The following is a 19,796-nucleotide window of genomic DNA, read 5'->3' on the forward strand; positions in this document are numbered from 1 at the left end:
TAAAAAGTAAAAATCAAATACTTCTACTCTTCTGTGCTGACATATATTAATCTAGATTTTATAACTGATTAGGTGGCTTTTAACTTCATATTTTATCTAAATTGTATAGACTTTTTTATACACGGCTTCCTCACATTGGAATAGTTTTTGAAAAAAGGAAAATTTCAGTGTGAGCCGATGGACACACTGTACCTTCCCTTCCCGTGGCTGGTGATAGTCGTGGCTGGTGGAGTAGTTTCTCACCTAATTCACCCATGAGTTAACTAACCCATCAGTTAACCCAGGTGCAAGGGCAACACATTTTAGGTGCCAGTGTAACCTCTCAGAAAGCTGTTTTTCTGTGTCCTCTCTGGGTTAGATAACAGTAGACATGGGAGCTCACGCAGTTCTAAGAAGTCCTTTGAGACTAACCGGACAAGTGGAATTAATGGCCTTTCAGTCACAGTAATAAAGACCTTAAATGCAGATGGTTATGAAGACCCAGAGGTTTCTTCCAAGAGTGTCAAAGGAAAATACAATTCCAAGCCACCTTGGGTGATACACACCACTTTGAAGGTGATGCAGGAAACACTGAATTCATGACTGCCCAAGGTGAACCTGTGGTACCCAATCTGGGTTCATTCTGTGAGGCAAACAAGCAAATAGAGCTGCTGGGTCCCAGAGCAGTTAACACAAGTTACTTGGTCCCACTTACTCATCCAGTTCCTGACATTTAAGAAGCTCTGTTGACTGGTGAGGTCAAACATTAATAAGAAACCCATAGCATCTCTGAAAAATGCAGTGGTGAGGCTCCGGAATCTGCCAAGAAATCACAGGGGGTAGATTTGAAAGTTAGTCCACAGACATATGATGGTGACAATACAAACAACGCAATTTCCCTTTTCGATATGAAATCTCCATGGTGTCCCTTATGGATTATCCTACAGAATGGAATATTGCCCAGGAAGACTGCACAAGGGACATCTGGTTATAAATTCTTTTTCAGACCATGTCCTGGCTTTACCTTCCATCATAGCACTCATACACAGAGGTTGTAACATCCAGTCACACACTTGCTTACACAGCCCCTTGGACTCTTTGTCTCATTGGTTCACGGGCATCCCACGGTCTACAATTAAAATGTCAGCCACTTTAGAATTGGGACTTTAACGTATACTTTTCAATCCTCCTTGTCTGTTCCCAGAAGAAAGTTTGGCACATGGCAGCCTGAAAATGAATGCTTGTGATCACATGAAGAAAACCACAACTTGTTAGCAGCTGGAACGAGGGTTCTTTTGTAGGGAAAAAAAGAAGGTTGGAAAGAAAACTCTTTTAGAAACATTCGTTGGGGGTTAAAGAGTGGCATTCATGTTTCCTAAAGAACAGAGAAGACACTGAAGAAAGGAGAAAGAGGAAGATGATGGGGGGGGGGTCAGAGAGACTTAGTAGTTGGGAAGACAAAGCAAAAACGCTCATCTCTAATGGAGAATTTTGAAGAATACACTCAGTCACGTGTAGTGTAAAGACTGTCCTTCCCCTGATCCTACCCCTTCCACCCAATATACTCAGTGAAATTGAAGATGTGCTGAGACCCTTTCAACATCAGGAATGGGCAAAACCAGAGACCACACAGGGGGACCATAGAAAATTGGGTTTTACTGATAAAGAGGTACAGTTGGCAATACGTTTTTAGAAAGGCACATAACTTTGAAATTGAGAAGGATATCATTTCCTATCATAAATATCCCAATTTCTGGTCTGCTATTTCAGCCTATTTGTAGATCCTCTGGTTTCCTCAGGGCTCTATCCGAACCCCTTCTCACTCTATGTGTATTCACTGGATAATCTCATCCTCTTCCCTGGCTCAAACATCACCAATATGATGAACCCCAAATTCATAGGTCTAGATCTTTCTTGCCTTCACACCATGTGCCCAATTACTTGTTGGATATTTCCACTTGGAGGAAACTAAGTCACCTCCAATTTCACTAGTCTAAAACCACACGGCTCTCTCCTGATTTCTCTGTCAGTGGTATCACCATACTCCTGGTTGACCACACTCTCTCTCTCCTTCACCTTCTGTATACAATCAACAAATACATCCTGACCTTCACATTTCTGTCCACCTACATATCTTGCCACTACCCTAGTTTCCAACCCATTATCTTTTGCCTGGATAACGTCAACAGCCTTCTCAATAGGCTTCCTGTCTCCAGTTTTGTTTGGGACCCCCTGCCCTTCCCTGGTTTCTTCCCACTGATGATGTAAATCCTCTGCTAAAAACATTTTAATATTGATGCATTGCTCTTAAGATAATGACTGAACGCTTGAATAAGCTGTTTAAGTCTCTGCACAAACTGATCCTTGCTCATCTATCCAGATTCATCTCTGGACCACCCACAGCCATACTAATCTTCTTTTCATTCTTAGAAAGTTCACTCTCTCACCTGGGCTTCCACACATGCTGTTATTTCTGTGGGTAACCTTGCCTTAATGATTCCTTCACCTCCTACCCCTTTAGTCTGGAAAAGACTCACTGTGTATGAGAATACATATAACAGTATTAAAGTAAATACCACTTCCCCAGGCACCTTCCCAACACCCACCTCTGGGTTATGGTCTCCTTCTGGAACACCAGCCTATCAAGCCTTTGTTTTCCTGTTACTGCCCTAAGCTAGATTGCAGTTGTTTGTTATTTGTCCAAATTCCACCCTAGACTGTAAGCTCCCAGAGGAAAGGAGCTGTGTTTCTAACTTGCTATGCATTACATTTTCATGGCCCTGGATGTAGTAGTTAGTTCACTTAATGTTTGTCAACTTAAGAGAAAGAATATAAAATTGTTAAACATTTACATGACTTCAATGGAGAACAATACTTTCAATGCTAAAGCAGGGAGAAGAGATATTTTAACAACTATTTATTTCCAAATTAGAACTTCTTTGGTAGGACATACTCATTATGATTACGAAATACCAAAAATTGTACTCAATTTTTTCTGGTGGATTTTTTCTTTCCAGTCACTGGAAGCTCACAAAGATTATAGTGCTTTTATTGAATGATTCTTTCTCTTTGGAGACTAGCTGTACTCATAAAATTATCTCCTTCTCAACCACAATAGCGTGGCTAACTCAACCACAACAGCCAGCTCTCTATCCTCTTCCTAAGACTCTGTGTGTGTGTGTGTGTGTGTGTGTGTGTGTGTGTGTGTGTGTCTCATTGTAGGACAAGACTGCCTGTCCCCCTCTCACTGCCCACAGCACATGATAAAGTTACTTAGCAAAATGCTTGCATTATGGGTCACATTAGGGAAAACACTTTTGTATCGACAGCAACGTGTATAGGATACTCTTGCTCTGGACCAGGCTCACCTACTGGACCAGTCTGCCCAGCACCCTTGTTAGGCCTCATTCTTCCCAGGATTTACTCCAGATGGAAGATCTGATTTCTAGCTTCACCCACCAACCTTATTCTGTCCCCAGGGTGGGGAAAGCTAGGATCCTGTTTAAAAAAAAAATAAGAGATATCCCAGGGTCACATGATCACTCTTTCTCCCTCACTGGGAACTAAGGCTGTTGTTCTGCATCCTTTAGGCTTACATAAGAGGTATTATTTTTTCCTCCTTCCCATTATATCACTTTTATCAATAACCATTATCTTATACAGGTTATGCTGCCAGATGCCTCACACATTGCTGAGGTGTGAGGCATTGTTTATCTTGTTGCTTAGCTACACCTTATATTTACAGAATGGAAAATTCTCAAGGGGTGAATAACCCCAGTGTTCCCAAGACTCGCCCTAGTATTCCCCATTTCCCTCATAGAGCAGCTGTCTTGAGAGGACAGATGAGAGAAGCCTGCCATCATGGAAGGCTGACATATCATGTGCGAAGACATATGGGAACCACATTTTCTCATATTACTTCTTCAAATTTGAATTAAATTGGTCTATAAAACATACATCTTTGTGACAACAAAACTGACATATGAACAGAGATTCTTGTGAGCAATGACTTCAGAAGAACCAGCCGTGTTGAAGGATGTGTGTAAATGGAATTCACAGTCAAAAAAGCTAACAGAGAGGCCCGGCACCTCTCCTGGCATTTACACTCACTGAAAGCGAGAACACTTTGGATGCATTTCAAAAACTGAAGTGTTTACAAGCATAAACATTCTAAGACATGCAATACAGAATTTGGAGGTATGGTGCCTTCTAAATATCTCCTCTGACAATCTATTGCTAATTTTTTAAAAATCTAACATTGAAAAGCTTCACTAGCTTGGGGTCTTTTGCACTTTGAAACCCTGTATCTCAAAGACATATATTTTCATCAAATGATGGTATAGCACCTCCAGTTCTAAGCAATCACCACCACTGTCTACTGAGTATCTCTTGTCTTGGACACTGTACCAGAGATGATGCTAAAAAATCTAGTATGGTCTTAGCCCTTATAAAGCTGACAGTTTTGTTGGGGTGAGAAGGTCATAAGTGAATCAAAGAATGGCAGTTAGAGACAAAAATAAAATATCTGCCTTATTACAAGGTGGTATATAATAGGTGTTATAGGAGTCCAGAAGAAAGAGGGAGTTGGTTTAAGTTGGGGTTTCCAGAAGGGCCCCACAGAGGACTTGGAATATGAGCCAGACCTGGTGAAAGGAGAGGCTCAAGGAAGGTGGGAAGGGAGCAAAACATTCCAGCTGGAGGGCAATGAATGACGTGAGCAAAATTTGAAAAGGAAAGGTCGAGAACCATATGATTTCACTGATATATGGGATATAAAACTGAAAGCAGCAAAGGAACAAGACAAACAAATGAAGAAACAAAAATGCATAGACAGACAATAGTTTAGTGGTTACAGAGGGTAAAAGGGGAGGGGGGTGGTAGATGAGGGTAAATGGGGTCAAATATATGGTGATGGAAGGAGAACTGACTCTGGGTGGTGAGCTTACAATGTGATATAGAGATGATGTATTACAGAATTGTACACTTGAAACCTATGTAATTTTACCAACCATTGTCATCCCAATAAACTTTGATTAAAAAAAAATCTTAAAGAACAAAGCCAGTCAAATGGCATAGGACAGAAAGGCTATGCGGAAGAATGGAAAGAGATCAGAAAGATCTTAACACCCTTGCCTTCCACTGAGCAGCACTTGTAATGGTGTTAATTTCCCACCTTAATTCGGTTAAATTCTGGAGGAGTTTTTTTTTTTTTTTTTCCCCTGTTACAAAGTAAAAAGGCAACACATAACAAAAATCTTCATAAAGATTTTCAAAAATCTAATTTTTGAAATCTGAACCAACCCTTACAATGCTAGTGATGGCAATTAACTACAAATAATTTATTTTTATTTCTCAGTACAAATGTATTTTTCGAAACCAGGAGACAAGTTACATATCATTTGGTTTTCAAACGCACATACAGCATTCACTTTAAAGTAGGTTTTTCTAAGCTATTTGTGCCCAGAAACAAAGTAATTTACTATTACCGTTCTTGTCCTGCAGTGTCCCAAAGCTGAAGATGCACCTTAAACGTTTTCCCTGACGATTCATTTGGTCCCTGTGTATTGTACACCTGAAAGATACAATTTTCATCAGTTGATACTGCTTTGTATGTTGGCAACATTCAAATTCTCTGGGTTCACTCAGGATGTTTTTTCTCAATTACTATAATCAAAGTTCATAGTGCAGGATAAATATTTGCTGTGTTTTTTTCTTTCTCCCCAGAAGTATCACATATACTCTCACTTTTAAATGTCAAGTACAAGTATGATTTTCAACACAGTTTAGGCGTGCTGCAAACTTAAATTAGACACCTTCTGTCATTTCCTCACACAAGCAGCAAACATTAGATTTAGGACCCAAGTTCTAGGTTCAAATATCAACACTTCATTTAACCTCTCTGAATATTACTTTCTTATCTGCAAATTGGAACTGATTTCTTCCTACTTTACAGAGCTGTGGCAAACTTAAATGAAAGAACAAATGTGAAGTCATGTTTAAAACCATACAGTGATTTACAAATATCTAAATATCTTTTACTGTGAATTGGACTTTCAAAATGACTCAGTCATGAACTATGCACAGAATTCCTCAAAGGTTTCCACAGGATACTTCAAGTCTCCTTTATTAGCCATTTCCTCAAAGGCTTTTTAAGAAAAGTTAAAAGTTTTAAAATTATGGTCCTTTGACCTCTTATTAAGTAAAGCATACCAATTTTAATATTTAATCAGCTCCTCTAAGTATGGCTTAGTGAAAATGCTTAAAGGGGAATTCTTTGTAAGAATTTATACCTAGATCAGTGTTGGAGAGGGGAGAAGGCACAGGAAGACCTGGGAGGGGTTAGAAGCAAATTTGCTAAGAGTGCACTACAATGTATCGACTTTCAGATAAGGTACAGAACATTAAAAAAAAACACATGATTTAATTTCTCAATCACCATTTCCTTTGTTGTTGTCCGTCCCCCCCCCCCCCCCCATCAATCCTTGAGGAAGGAGTAGATTTGTGACATCAACTGGAAGCTGTAGCCATCTTGGCAATCAAGAATACCTTGGGTGGCAGTGAATCTGGCTAAGCGTATGTGCCTATGCTACACGTCTCACATGTCACAATATCCTTATTGCTGTCATTAGCGTCTAGCATAGGAGAAGAAAGTGGTTGTGATTCTCACTTCAGCTCCCTTATCTTGGAAAATAGCATGGATTAGTCTCACATTCTGTTCATAATAAGCCAGTGATTGATGGCTGAGTCTACACATAAATAAAAATGCAGCAAGGACGTACAAAGCTCATGTTCCAGCTCCGTGCCAATCATCCTTTTTAACGTCTTTGGGGAAATGAATACTTTTCCTTATTGAGCAACTTAACTGAGATCAACCGTTAATGTCTTTAGATCGTGAATAATTCAAGTTTTGAAAGATTCCATAAGCATTCACTTAAAAAAAACAAAAACCCACCACACTATATTAAACTGTTTATTTTAGTTGCCCTGTATACTTTTGGAGACAAGCAATAGTGTCACTCAATATTTTCCTATGAAAAATGTTGTCGTTGAGAAAGTAAAAAATACCTATTACAAAGTGAAAGATTATAAATTTCATGTGATAAAAGACAGATACCTTGCAATGCAACAAACATAGTTTCTTAATTCTTATATTACATGGGTGGATCAGCACCAAGTTTAACAGTACGGTTAGGAACTCACCACGCGTTTTTCCCGAAAGTCTATTCCCACTGTTGTGATGAACTTGGGATTGAATTTATTGTCTGTGTATCGATAAAGAAATGTCGTCTTCCCCACCCCCGAGTCTCCAAGGGCCAGGAGTTTGATCAGATAATCATAGTCCCCATCAGTCATAGTGATGGTCTTGTTGAGCCTGTGTGAAAGAGGAATAATAGTATGTTACGATTAAAGTTGGGCTTCCTTTGTAGTCCTTAAAAATAAAACATACATTTAGGTTTCCAGGTTACAACATTTGAATGCCTCTATTCTGCCAAATTCTGAATTAACATGTTCAGAGCAGCTTCAGGAGTAAAGGTACATCTATTTTTATTTCACTCAGTAAAAATCTTTTTACATCAAGTCAGTTAACATGGAATCAAAGCTATATAATATCCACAGTAGCCATTGCCACAGCAATAGTAGAACTTAAAGAGTCATAACTTTTTGTTTTAAAGCCAGTGCCCTTTTGGGATCAGGAGTATGATGCTTGGAAGAGAAGAGAGTCATAGGGAATAGAAAAACTCATCCAAGACAATGCAGGTATGCTAGAGAGAGAGACGGAAATGAGATATGGGTATTGGAAAAGCCTAGAGGAATATGTTGCATCTAATCATACGGGATGAGCTTTCTATTATTATGTGCATACAAAATATTCCTTTTTAATTTCAAAAATGTAACAACTGATCTGATAACCCTTCAAAACATAGATTTGAAGTCATTTTAAAACCAATATTTAAAAATCTTCTGGTTTGGAATCCTGAAGTCTCTGTTCTCCAAGGGCACGTCTGCTATATGTAGCAAGTCGGTGGAATATTTTCCAGTCCTTGAAAAAGAGGAAGTGGTATTAAGAGGCAAAATTACGGCAATTATGCTAATATTTCTCCTGATGGAAGGGACAATGTCACTTTCCGTTTCTTCCAGTGCTCTAACCTCTCCTGCCTCAGTCTTATTTTTTTCTGCTGTTACAGCGACTATGAGTAAAGATGAGCCAAGAGCCAATGCCAAGTGCACCTACACTGGTAACACCAAAACTATTATCACCACACACCTATGAGTGACACCATCACCTACTCAATAGTTGCTGACATCTCCACTTTTGAGTTTGGCAAAATGCTCTGCTACTTGGTACCACTTTCTGACTGATGGATTATAGACATGTTTTGTCATATCCTTATATAGAAGAAGGCCTATGAAGATTTTCCTGGAATGGGAAAGTTTCTCTCCTCACTATGTGAGAAGGAAGAATATTTCCCCCAACCTCTACAGATCCAAAAATCCAGTACCCTTCAAGAGTTCTCAGGTGATTAAAATTAAATTTCAATAACAGGTTATTCCATGGACTTATCTAAAAATTGTTTGACAATGCTAATCATTTTCTACATGTAAGAAAATTATGCATGTTCATCAATTTATTTTTGATATCCTTGCTTCAGTTAGTGAGAAAACTCAACGTTTTCATGTCTTTGGATAAATGATAAAAATGTTATTTTAGGTACTTAGAAAATCAGTATCATTATAGCATTTGGAAGATTTGTAATTTTTTTACATTAGAATTTTCTAAAATTTGACCCATACTGCTGCTAAATACTATCAAATTTATTACGTATTTATGTTTTTTTAATTAATGAATGGTTCTGAGGAAAGGTGTTTTAAGAGCTGCCAATACATAATTTTGTGCTAAAACTTTCCTCGTCTATAATCTGCTTTTTTCACTGAGTAGGACTCTCAAGGTGGATGTTTGCTGACCATGAATGTTCACTTTTTCTTTTTTAATATCTATACAAAGTACAGTCATTGCTCAGGAAGAGATGCCATCAACAACCTGCCTTCCTTCATAAAAGGAAGCATAACTATTGACATGATACTCTTCTTGGGAAATGTCTGTGTTGGTTGACTGCCTCGCAGTGACTAGTTCTGAATTTGGATGGTTCTAAATATCTTACCAGAACTTTGTAATTGAAGATGCTTCTGCTCTTAGTCTTTGAGCCAAATGGATTGCTAGAAGAGATTGCTGCCAAAGTAGTATGATTTCTTTCCATGTAAGGTCTATCACCACCACCATTACTCTACCTTCTGCTCTCTTTACCAATCTTGCTCATGTGAAGCTCTTCTGAAGGGTAATAAAGTCTGTCATTTCACTAGTAGAAGCTGCTAATTCTCATGGGAAAAGAAAGAGATTAATATTTATTCTAGATAACCTATAAGTGACCACAGCCAAATTTCTTCCCTGAGCACAAGTCTTGATACTCGGGGGAAGAGATTGAAGCCACTGGCTGCCTAAATACAAGCTAAAGTTGAGGATATTGTGGCTTCCTGGAAAAATGAAAATACTAGAGTCAAGAAGATACATCAGCACACTTTAAATTTTTGCTTAGTTAACTATGGGTTTTTTTGCAATATTTTTTTTTTTTTGGTGTGTGACAGTGACCAGAAAGGCTGTCTTTAGCAAATCTAATTAAATACCTCCAATATATAATATCATGAGCAAAGACGAAACTTTTTAAAAAGGTAATTCATAATCTAGTTCCTGACAAAGCATGCATACACTTGAGCATTAAATAAGGATTCAAGAAAATGCAACATAACTTTACAAGATCGAACATGATTAATTGATAAATGAGTCAAATAGTTGTGCTTTTAGTTCAAACAAAACAGCAATTTTCATGGACTTCAGTGGTCAGAAAAGATGTACAGGAAGAGAACTTGCAGTTAACCTTATAGCGTAGGGAGGAATTAGGTACTAGGAGAGGCGATACAGAGACTATCTCTACTTGCCAACTACATGACCTATCAGTATTCCTGATCTCAGCCAATTTGTTCTTTGTTGTTTGTACATAAACCTGACTGGGCAATACTGGGGTTGCCTCCCAGCCAGGCTTTGATCCAGAGTGAACAATTCTGGCAAACAGGGATCGATCCCACTATGTCCCACACTCGCACTTTTCTATGAGTGAAAGGTTGTGGACTCTTGTAAAATTGAACATAAATTCCACCTGAAATGAATGCAAAGCTTGGCACTGTGAAAAACCTTTATTTAATATCTCCAATGGGCTAAAGAAATTGACATATTAAGCTAGGCATGAGATAATTTGCCTCCTAAGTTTCTTTTGAAAATGAATTTTATTTCTTAGTTTATATCACTACTCGTATCTATATCTATCTATGTATAATTTTTTTGTGTTTAGTTTGGTTCCTCTTTTATTACCATGTGATTTTCTGAATCCTAAAATCATATGATCTCAATATTCTATCTTTAGCACAGCAAATACAACACCACAAAGAAAAATAAAAGCCTTGGCAAGGTTTCCTCTTCCAAGAACTGAGCTGAAAAAAAGGAAAGAAAAGATCTGGGAAGGATCAAAAAGCTGACAAGTTTAGCAATATTGTTTATTCCTGCACAATGATTGATAGTCTTGTCAGTTCTTGGTTCTATGGATCTAAAAGGGAAGAAAAAGCCAGAAGATTGCTGTGTTTCAGGAAGTGTGTCAGACATGCCAACTTTATCACTGTGTCACCAGCTACACCACAAGGACCAGAAGGTCTTTAAGATACACAAACTGAAGCGTCATCCTTAGAGCCCTTCATGGGAAGGTATGGAGCTGGGAAGAGTAGGGAAAATCTTCAAAAACCCATGAAGCTCTGTTTAATGAAGAGTCCTAAAGGTAGAAGGAAATCTAAGTGATCGCATGGTCTAGCCCTCCATTTACAGATGAGAAGTCATGTGACTTGTGGGGTGACAGTTTCTAACAGAGGGAAATCCAAGACAAGTATTCATTATAATTTGAAATGAAAAGTAGATTAGATAGGTTGAAAATAAAAATATTTTCATTCCATAAGGGAAGGAAATTTTCTCTGGGTATTAAAAGGAACAGGATTTTCCTAGTTGGAATATCTCAAATAAAGTTGTTCATGGTTTCTCTTTTATTTCTCTGGAATGCTTCATTCTTCTTGAATGTAAATTCCATTAGATCAGGAACTTAATATCCTTTGTCCACTGCTGGATCCACAAAGCCCAATGACTGGCATATGGTAGAAGCTTAATACACATGTGTTGAGTCTATACATACATTTAAGCATCTCAGAGCTGTACAAATGTCATGGGTAATGAAATTAACCTTTGAGCAGTTAGTGGAAGCACTGTCCCTTCAAGTTCAGCCCTTGTATTCTCCCTCCTTCCTTATCTGTAAAAGTGAATATGATCACATGGTACTTTCCAGGTCTGGCTTCCTGCGCTCATTTTTCTATTTTAAGTTACACACGAGTATAAAAACCTTCTCAAATAGAATATTTTTATCTTCAGAGGAGGAGCTTCAAATAACCTGGGAAAAGAGAACCTACAGAGGAACTACAATGTTTGAAAATAAGCTGTGCTGGCAGAGAACATAAACTTATCAGTTGAATAGGTCAAGGTTCAGAGAACTGGGCTCCTCCATGAAAGAACTCATTCATCCATCTAACACACACTCACAGGCACCTCTTACTTTGCATGGTTCTGAGAATACACTCTGCTTTCTCTAGCAGGGAACTTAACAAATGCTACAAATATGTATAAATGACTACTCTAACAGATGGACTTACCCATGCAAACTGGTGATCGTTGCTAGTTCTCAGAGTAACAAGCTTAAGAATGCCATGACAAGCCATGACCTTGTGACTTGAACTTACTAAATTAATAAAAAAATCAACTGAATATTCTTAAGGCACTTTGGAAAACTTAAAATAGTAGACGAAGTATCATTGATATTATTTTTTACCTAGTGTAGATGGTTTCAATAAAATAAACCTGTCAAGCATAAAACGGAAGTTGAATATGTTCTCCTTTACCTTTGATTGGTGTGTGTTGGGTTCCAGGAGATATAGTTTGAGGGCTGGGATTCTCATAGCAAGCACTTCAATTCTCTAAATGATAGCCTGAGGGTGGTTCTCATTTACTGACCTTCAAATCCTGCTTCCCCAAAACCACCTTCAAGTCCTGGAGGTTAGAGTTCAATCATGGACAGCGGAAGGCCTCTAGGGACCTGTAGTCTGTGCATCAGTAGAACAAAAACCATTTTATGGAGGGAGAGGCCATTTATTAAAATAATTTTTTAGTGTATTTTATAGCATTTTGTTCTGTCAGGAAGGTTTATTGAAGATCATTTTTATTTCGATTCTTCTTAAAGGCTACTTAGGATTAATGGATGTAGACATATGGAAGATTCAAACCAAACTGGAAATATAAATCAACATCAGCTTAATTGCACAACTTTTACTTACGCTGACAATGGTCAATGTGTCTACTGAAGCAATCAAATGTATTTTAAAAAATAGAAGTGTGCCTTTTGTTTCATTCTGTGATCAAGGGATCTAATAAAATAGAGAGAAATCACAAATTTATTGAGCTCTGAATTTCAGCTTACTTATCTTGAAAATAAAGAATAAAAATTCTAACACAACTGAGCTTTAAATTGATTTGTCTCCATCGAGATATCATTATTTTCACATATGAAACTCACTTCTAAGCAAGTGACTATGTTTATTTCTCAGAAAAATTTTTCTCAAAGGTAACATTTTTTTCCTTTTAGCTTACTTTTTGTTATCTTTTGAAACTATATGAACTTCCTATTTTTTTTCTTTCTTTTTATTGCAAGAAATTTCAAACATATACAAAACTTGAGGGAATATTAGTGTACCCCCATAAACTGATCACCCAGCTTCTAAATTACCAATATATGGTCAATATTGTTTCGTGTACCCCAAACTCTCCCCTAACAGATTATTTTGAAGCAAAATCTAGGCATCATAACATTTTTTTCATAAATAATTCAGTACATATCTCTAAAGATGTCTAAACTTAGACCTATTGACATCGTGCCTATCTAGAGAGAAGGATGTCAAACATTTAGCTTTCGAGGTATTTGATAGGTCAGAAATAATATATTAATACTGTTTTAGTCTGTATTTCTCTTACACTGATCAAGATCAAGCAACTTTTAACCTGTTTAAGGGTTATTTGTGTTTCTTTTTCTGTGAATGCAAGGCTCATGTCTCTTGTCCATTTAAAAACATGGCTTACCTCTTCTAATTTTTAGAAGTTCTTTATATATTAGGGATATTAAAACTTTGTTATTTCAGTTGCAGATACTTTTTCCCCTTTGTCTCTTTATCTAGCATGTGGTGTTTATGCCACCCAAAGGGCTTTTATGGATGTTAATGTTGTTTGTGGAGACGAGAAACAAATTCTGAGTCACAGTTAAGGGAGGTTTTCCCACCGCAGGTTACAGAGAAATTCATTCATGTGTTCTTCTGGTCCTCATATGCTTTCAATTTTACATTTAAATATTTCACACATCTGGAATTTATCATAATGCATGTTATGAATAATTGATTTAAAGTTATCTTTTTATATCTGTCCCAATACAACTTACATACAAATTCATCTTTTCATTGCTGATTTGAGATGCCACCTGTATCATCAAGTAAAATTATATGTAGAATTGAATCTATTTCTGGATTTTTCTCTTCTGTTCCACTGGTCTGATTGTCTTTTTATGCGGCACCATTTTAAATATGATTATTCATAAACTATTTAATATTTGAAAGGGTTATCCCCTCCTCATTGTTTTTATTTTCTTAACATTTTTATGATATTGTTTGTTTTTTTCTATCCAAAACACATATCTTCCATGTGGGCACATCATCTATTGTGACTTGCAGAATTACTTTATGGTTTTCCCCATATAGATTTTGGATATTTTTATTAAGTTTGCATCTACATTTTTTATTTTCTTTATTTGTTTTTATAACTTGGAACCTGTCCATCTTCTTGCTTTTGTTTATTGTTTATATGAAGGTTATTGACTTTTGTGTATTGGTTTCATTACCCAACACTGTTAAATTTTCTTATTATAGTGGTTTTTCAATTCATCATTTTAAAGTTTCTGGATGTACAATCATGTTGTTTATTAATAGGTATGGTTTTAATTCTTCCTTTCAAATTCTTACGTTTCTATTTATTTTCCCTTGTCTACTTTCACTGTCTAATATCTCTACTTCAAGCTAAAGAACCGTAGAGATAATGTGTATCCTTGTTCCTAATTTTAGTAGGAAATTCTCTAGTGTTCTCCCACCAAGCAAGATGCTGGCTACCTTTAACATGAGTGGATACTGAATTTGTCAAATATGCTTTCTTCTATTGACTTCTCTTCTTAGCTTGATTTTATTAATAGATTTGCTAAAATAGCAATATCTTTCCATTTATGAAATAAATTTCACTTGATGATGTATTATCTTTTAATGTGCTGTTGGGTGCTGTCTCTTATGTTTTATTCATCAGTATTAGAAAGATTTGTCTTGTTTTCAAAACAATCTTTGGTTTTGAGCTTCACACTATGTTCACTTTATTAAAAGAATATGAAAGTTTTTCTCCTTTTTCTGTGCTCTGAAGTCATTTAAGTATTATCAAGATGATCTTATCTTTAAATGTTTGAAGGAATTTTCATGTGAAAACATTCTGCCCTGGTGATTTTGTGTGCAGGTGGTTATTAATTTACCTTCCCTATTTCTTCTTTGGTCATTTGTCCATTTTATCCTGTCTCCACTAGGATCAATTTTGCAAACTTGTAATTTTGTAGAGCATTAATCATTTCAGCAAGGAATTCAAATGTACTGTATGGAATGGTACAAACTACTGTCATGTACTTTTTTAAATTCCCTTTGTTTTGATACTTGTTTTTCCACTTGACGTTGCTAATTCTACATATTTTTACTTATTTGTGGAAGGCTTTTTTAAAACCAATGAAACTACCAATCTTATTAACTGAAGAATTTAATTTTCATACTATAGTTCATAGTCCAGTAATCCTATTTTATACTATTATTAATTTTCCCCTTAGAATGTCCTCTCTATCCCTACTGTTTATCTTCTAAATTCAATCATATCCACAATTTCCTTGTTCATGAGTTCTTACACTTCTCTAGAAGTGTATAAAGAAACACTACAGTTTCTATATACCCATCAGGGACTTGGTACCATGGAGTCAAGTTCTAGAATACCTTGGAATGCTGGTCTTGAAGTTGCTGACACCCACATTTTCTCAAGGAGTAGTCTTACTGAAAACCCTGCAGCACACCAGCAATTCACACAATCAGTGGTAGGATAGGGCTGCTCCCTGACCTAAGACATTTTTACCTGAGTTGAAAGAGCTTTTAAATTATTCTGTTTGCTAATATCAACCCATTCAGATCAATGCTTTTCATGTGTTTCCCTACTTTTGGATCATTACAACTCAGCAGGAGCCAGCTACACACAAAACTATTTTGTCCACAGTTGTAGCACAGCACTGACAGATATTCAAATGGAATCTTTCTGAGAAGGACATGAAAGCAATGACTTAGCATTATCCATAAAGCTCACACTGTATCCCTGGATAGAAAGCAAAAGCATAATTGATGTGTGCTTAAAAATGCTGTTCAGCAGACATGACCCAAATCTCAGGGTTAGTTAAAGCAATGCAGGCTTTTGGTGTCACATGAGTAAATGGTCAGTAGAAATAAACGAAAATCGCTATTTCAGATTCAGAGAAACCTCTCTGAGGGCTTGTGCTTATAAAGATAATTGAGGAATATTCCTAAATGCTTATAAAGTGAAATGCCTCTTTAAAAAAGAGAGAATTTCACAGCCTTCTTGGAAACTTGAATATGTGCAATCCCAAAGCATATCCAGGTTCACGGTGTGGGCATAAGACTTGAAGCTCAGATACATTGTCACGGATCTGTCAGCTCACCTTGTTGGCACAGGAAAAACTCTAGATGTGCAGCTCCTCTAGCTCCCATATGACCTCCCTGTTAGCTTCTCTGAATCCTAGGCTGGGTGTGTGTAACTCCACGGTGAAGGCACAGCCCCTCTGACAGGTCATCTGTACCATTGAGGTCAGAGGTGGTAAGAGCGCTAGGCAAGCTCCAGGCACCCTCCTGGATTTCAGTTTGTACTCATGGATTCCTAGTTGACCTCGCTCTCACCCACTTTGTGTCCATCTTTCTTTCCTGACTCTGGTTCTGCTGCCTTCAGGTACAATACAAAATAGAAAAGTAACAGGCATACATAGACTGCGTAGCCAGCTCCCACAATTGCATAAAATTCTATCTGATTAATAAGTCTTATATTCTGCATCACTATCGTGATTCTGTTTTATTTGCTAAAACCCTTACTGACACAAAATGCTAGGATGTTGAGAATCCTACTTCACACTTTTATTATTAAATGTTTTAAAAAATTAAATAATAGACATGGTTATAGCTAAGAGAGTGCCATGGAAAGGATACCTATTCATATCAGATCACCTATGTAATTTACTTCAACTCATAAATTCCAGGTTTGAAGGCGAGCCACACAATTACCACATTAAAGATTGCTTAGTTATCCTGATATCCATCTAAGAGAGTCTTCGGTGAACCGGCTTGTAGCTGAACAGTTTGTTGTATATTCCACTGCAGTATTTCTATATCCCCTGCAAAAAAGACTTCAAGCATTTCACACTAACTTACTCAACTCTACGGCATGGTTTTGGCATATCCCTCCAAAATCTCCAAAAGAAGCTCAGTGGATGCTAACATGTCTCTGTGATCAATGAGCAAGCGAATCAAAGAACTTTCATTTTAAATGTACACATCAGCCTTCAGCTCACACTGATGATTTAAGGGGGAAATGTTGGCTTCTAGCCCAATTTACAGTGTATTAAGCGGATGGCCAATGGGAGAATAACTCTTTTATGGCTTGGAATAGAGCATCTTTAGATAGTACTCGTAAGTTAAAGACTTCATGAAATTCAGAAACAGTAGTTAGAAACTTCATAGATACTTCTTTACAATGTTACTACAAAGGAATTTATGATTACTTCTTCAGTGAGGTAAGAATTACACTCAGGCAGTGCTAATAGAACATATCTATAAACAGAATTTTCATAGAAATATAATTTTTACCAAAGAAAGCAATCTGTGACTGTGCAGAGAAAAATGCCACACACAAGACAACTACAGTTAAAACTGCAATAGCATCAAACTATTAGAAAGGGATATTTAAGAAAACTCAAGTAATAACAGAATGGTATCTAACAACAGTTATATTGCTTTATTCTATATCAGTGACTGTTCAAAGCACTAAGTACTAAGGACTAACACATTTAATCTTTAAAACAACCTAACAACACTAAAGGTTCAACAGAATCTCTATCAAACTCTAGCTGCCTTTGGGCAGAAACTATAACCTGATCCTAAAATTCATATGTCAATGCAAGGGACATAGAATAGCCAAAACAATCCTGACAGAAAAAGAACAAAGTTGAAGGACTCGTACTTCTCAATTTCAAAACTTACTATAGCTACAGTAATTAGTACAGTGTGGCATTAGCCTAATGATAGCCACGTAGATAATGGAATAAAATTGAGAGTCCAGAAATAAACCCTTCCATTTCAGTCAGTCATGACAAAGGTACCAAGGCAATTCAATGAAGGAAAGAATAGTCTTTTCAACAAATGGTGCTGTGGCAACTGCATAGCCACATTCAAAAGAATCAGTTTGGACTGCTGCCTTATATCATATACAGAAATTAACAGAAAATGGCTCATAGACCTAAATGTAAGCACTAAAACTATGAAACACTTAGAAAAAAAACATAGGAATAAATATTCATAACCTTAGATTGGGCATAATTTCTTAGATATAACACCAAAAGAACTAGTGACAAAAGAAAAAATAGATACATTTCATCACAATTAAAAACTTTTGAAATGCATAAAAATACAACCCCCAGATCGGGCAAAACTATTTGCAAATCATGTATCTGATAATGGACTTCAATCTAGACTACTATATAAAGAATTCTTATAGCTCAGTAATAAAAAGATAAGCAAATTAAAAAATGGACAAAGGGTTTGAATAGATATATTTCTCCAATGATGATATACGAATGGTCAATAAGCACGTAAAAGAATTCTAACACAGCGTTAGTCATTAGAAAAGTACAAGTCAAAACCACAGTGACATACTACTTTCCACCCACTAGGATGGCTATAATAAAAATATGAACAATAACAAGTGCTGGTGGTGATGTGGAGAAATGGAGCCCTCCTGTCTCACTGGTGGAAATGAAAAATGGTGCAGCCATTTTGGAAAACAGTTTGGCACTTCCTCGAAAAGATAAACATAGAGTGAGCCTAAGACCCAGCAATTCTACTCCTCCGTCGATATACAAAAGAAATGAAAACATACATCCACACAAAAACTTGCAGACAAATGTTCATAAGAGCCCCAAACTCGAAATAGCTCAAATAGTTATTAACGGATGAATATATAAACAAAATATAGCAGATGCATACAATGGAATATTACTCAGCCATAACAAAGCATGGAGTACAAATACACGCTACAATATGAACCTTGCAAACAATATGCTAAGTGAAAGAAGCCAGGAGCAAAAGGCTGCATATTTTATGATTTCATTTATATGAAATATTCAGAATAGGGAAACCCATAAAGAAAGACTATAAATTCGTGTTTGCTAGAGGGTGCGGAGAGGAGGAATGGGGAGTAACTGCTAATGGGTATGAGGTTTTTTTGGGGGGTGAAGGATGATGAAAATGTTCTGGATTTAGATAGTAATGGTGGTACATATTTGTGAATATACTAAAAAACAATGAATTATGTACTTTAAAAGGGTGGATTTTATAGTGTATGAATTATCTCTCGATAAACATTATGTTTAAAGCCCAACAATGTGGGAATTATTATATATTTTATTTTCAAAATAATTGATTTGGCCTAGCTCCACTAGCTAGATGTTAATAATATTTGTTTACAATGAAGCCACTTACTAGTAGTGTCTTCTTGTTTATGCAAAGACTAACACCCTTCTGAAACCAATGGAAAGGGCCTGTAGAATACACTCTATGAGCCTAATTACCACAAATACAATTATTTCCTATGTGTAAAAATATTTATTATTTGACAAGTTCCTGAGAGCCACTCGACTGAGCAAATGTGGTCACAAACCAGGACTGCGTGATTGGAAATCGTTCGGAAACATCAGGGCAGATTGATTAATCAGGACCCTGTGAAATAACACTGGAGTGACACTTGAGTGCATATATAATCCCGTGGGACCCAACTCTGGTTCATCAATATTCCTTGGGGGGTTAACAAATACACGTTAGGGCCTCTCCTAAAATTTGAGAGACCCTAACATGTGTATTTGTTACAAATACAAATTCTGACTCAGAGAGCCGAGTCAGAATGTCTACAGACAGGTCCTGGAACTTGGAGTTTAAATATCTCACTGAGCTATGACAGAAAAACAGCCACATTTGGGAACCATTTTTTGTCCTGCATCATCCTTTACCTTGAGGCCCATCTTCCAGAAGGTTGAGACTCTGTAGCCACCCCCAGCAACTCTTTCTAGTGTAGAAAAATCCATGGGTCAAGACAGGAGTCAGTTTATCTAATCTAATCCTGTTACAGTTGAGAGCAATTTCCTCTTGCTGATTTCCATCAGTGACGCTTGGCACACAGCTAGTGGATTCCTTCTTCTGCTGAAACCTGTTATTACAATGCCCTTAATACACTT

The 19,796-nt window shown here is 36.9% G+C and overlaps 1 protein-coding gene across 4 annotated transcripts in view; it reads right to left on the reverse strand.

Annotated features, from left to right (window-relative positions):
• Positions 1 to 19,796, reverse strand: part of RAB27B (RAB27B, member RAS oncogene family) — a 130,396-nt gene that overhangs the window by 9,627 nt on the left and 100,973 nt on the right. For all 4 annotated transcript variants that reach the window (XM_019721990.2, XM_019722005.2, XM_019721997.2 and 1 more), the window contains 3 exons: positions 7,180 to 7,351; positions 5,466 to 5,551; positions 695 to 798 (listed from right to left, as the gene is read on the reverse strand). In XM_019721990.2, coding sequence (XP_019577549.1) covers positions 695 to 798; positions 5,466 to 5,551; positions 7,180 to 7,332 — 343 coding nt within the window. In that variant the 5' untranslated portion in view covers positions 7,333 to 7,351. The remainder of the gene's footprint in view (positions 1 to 694; positions 799 to 5,465; positions 5,552 to 7,179; positions 7,352 to 19,796) is intronic.

Source organism: Rhinolophus sinicus, linkage group LG09 (genome assembly GCF_036562045.2).
Source record: "Rhinolophus sinicus isolate RSC01 linkage group LG09, ASM3656204v1, whole genome shotgun sequence".
NCBI lineage: Eukaryota > Metazoa > Chordata > Mammalia > Chiroptera > Rhinolophidae > Rhinolophus > Rhinolophus sinicus.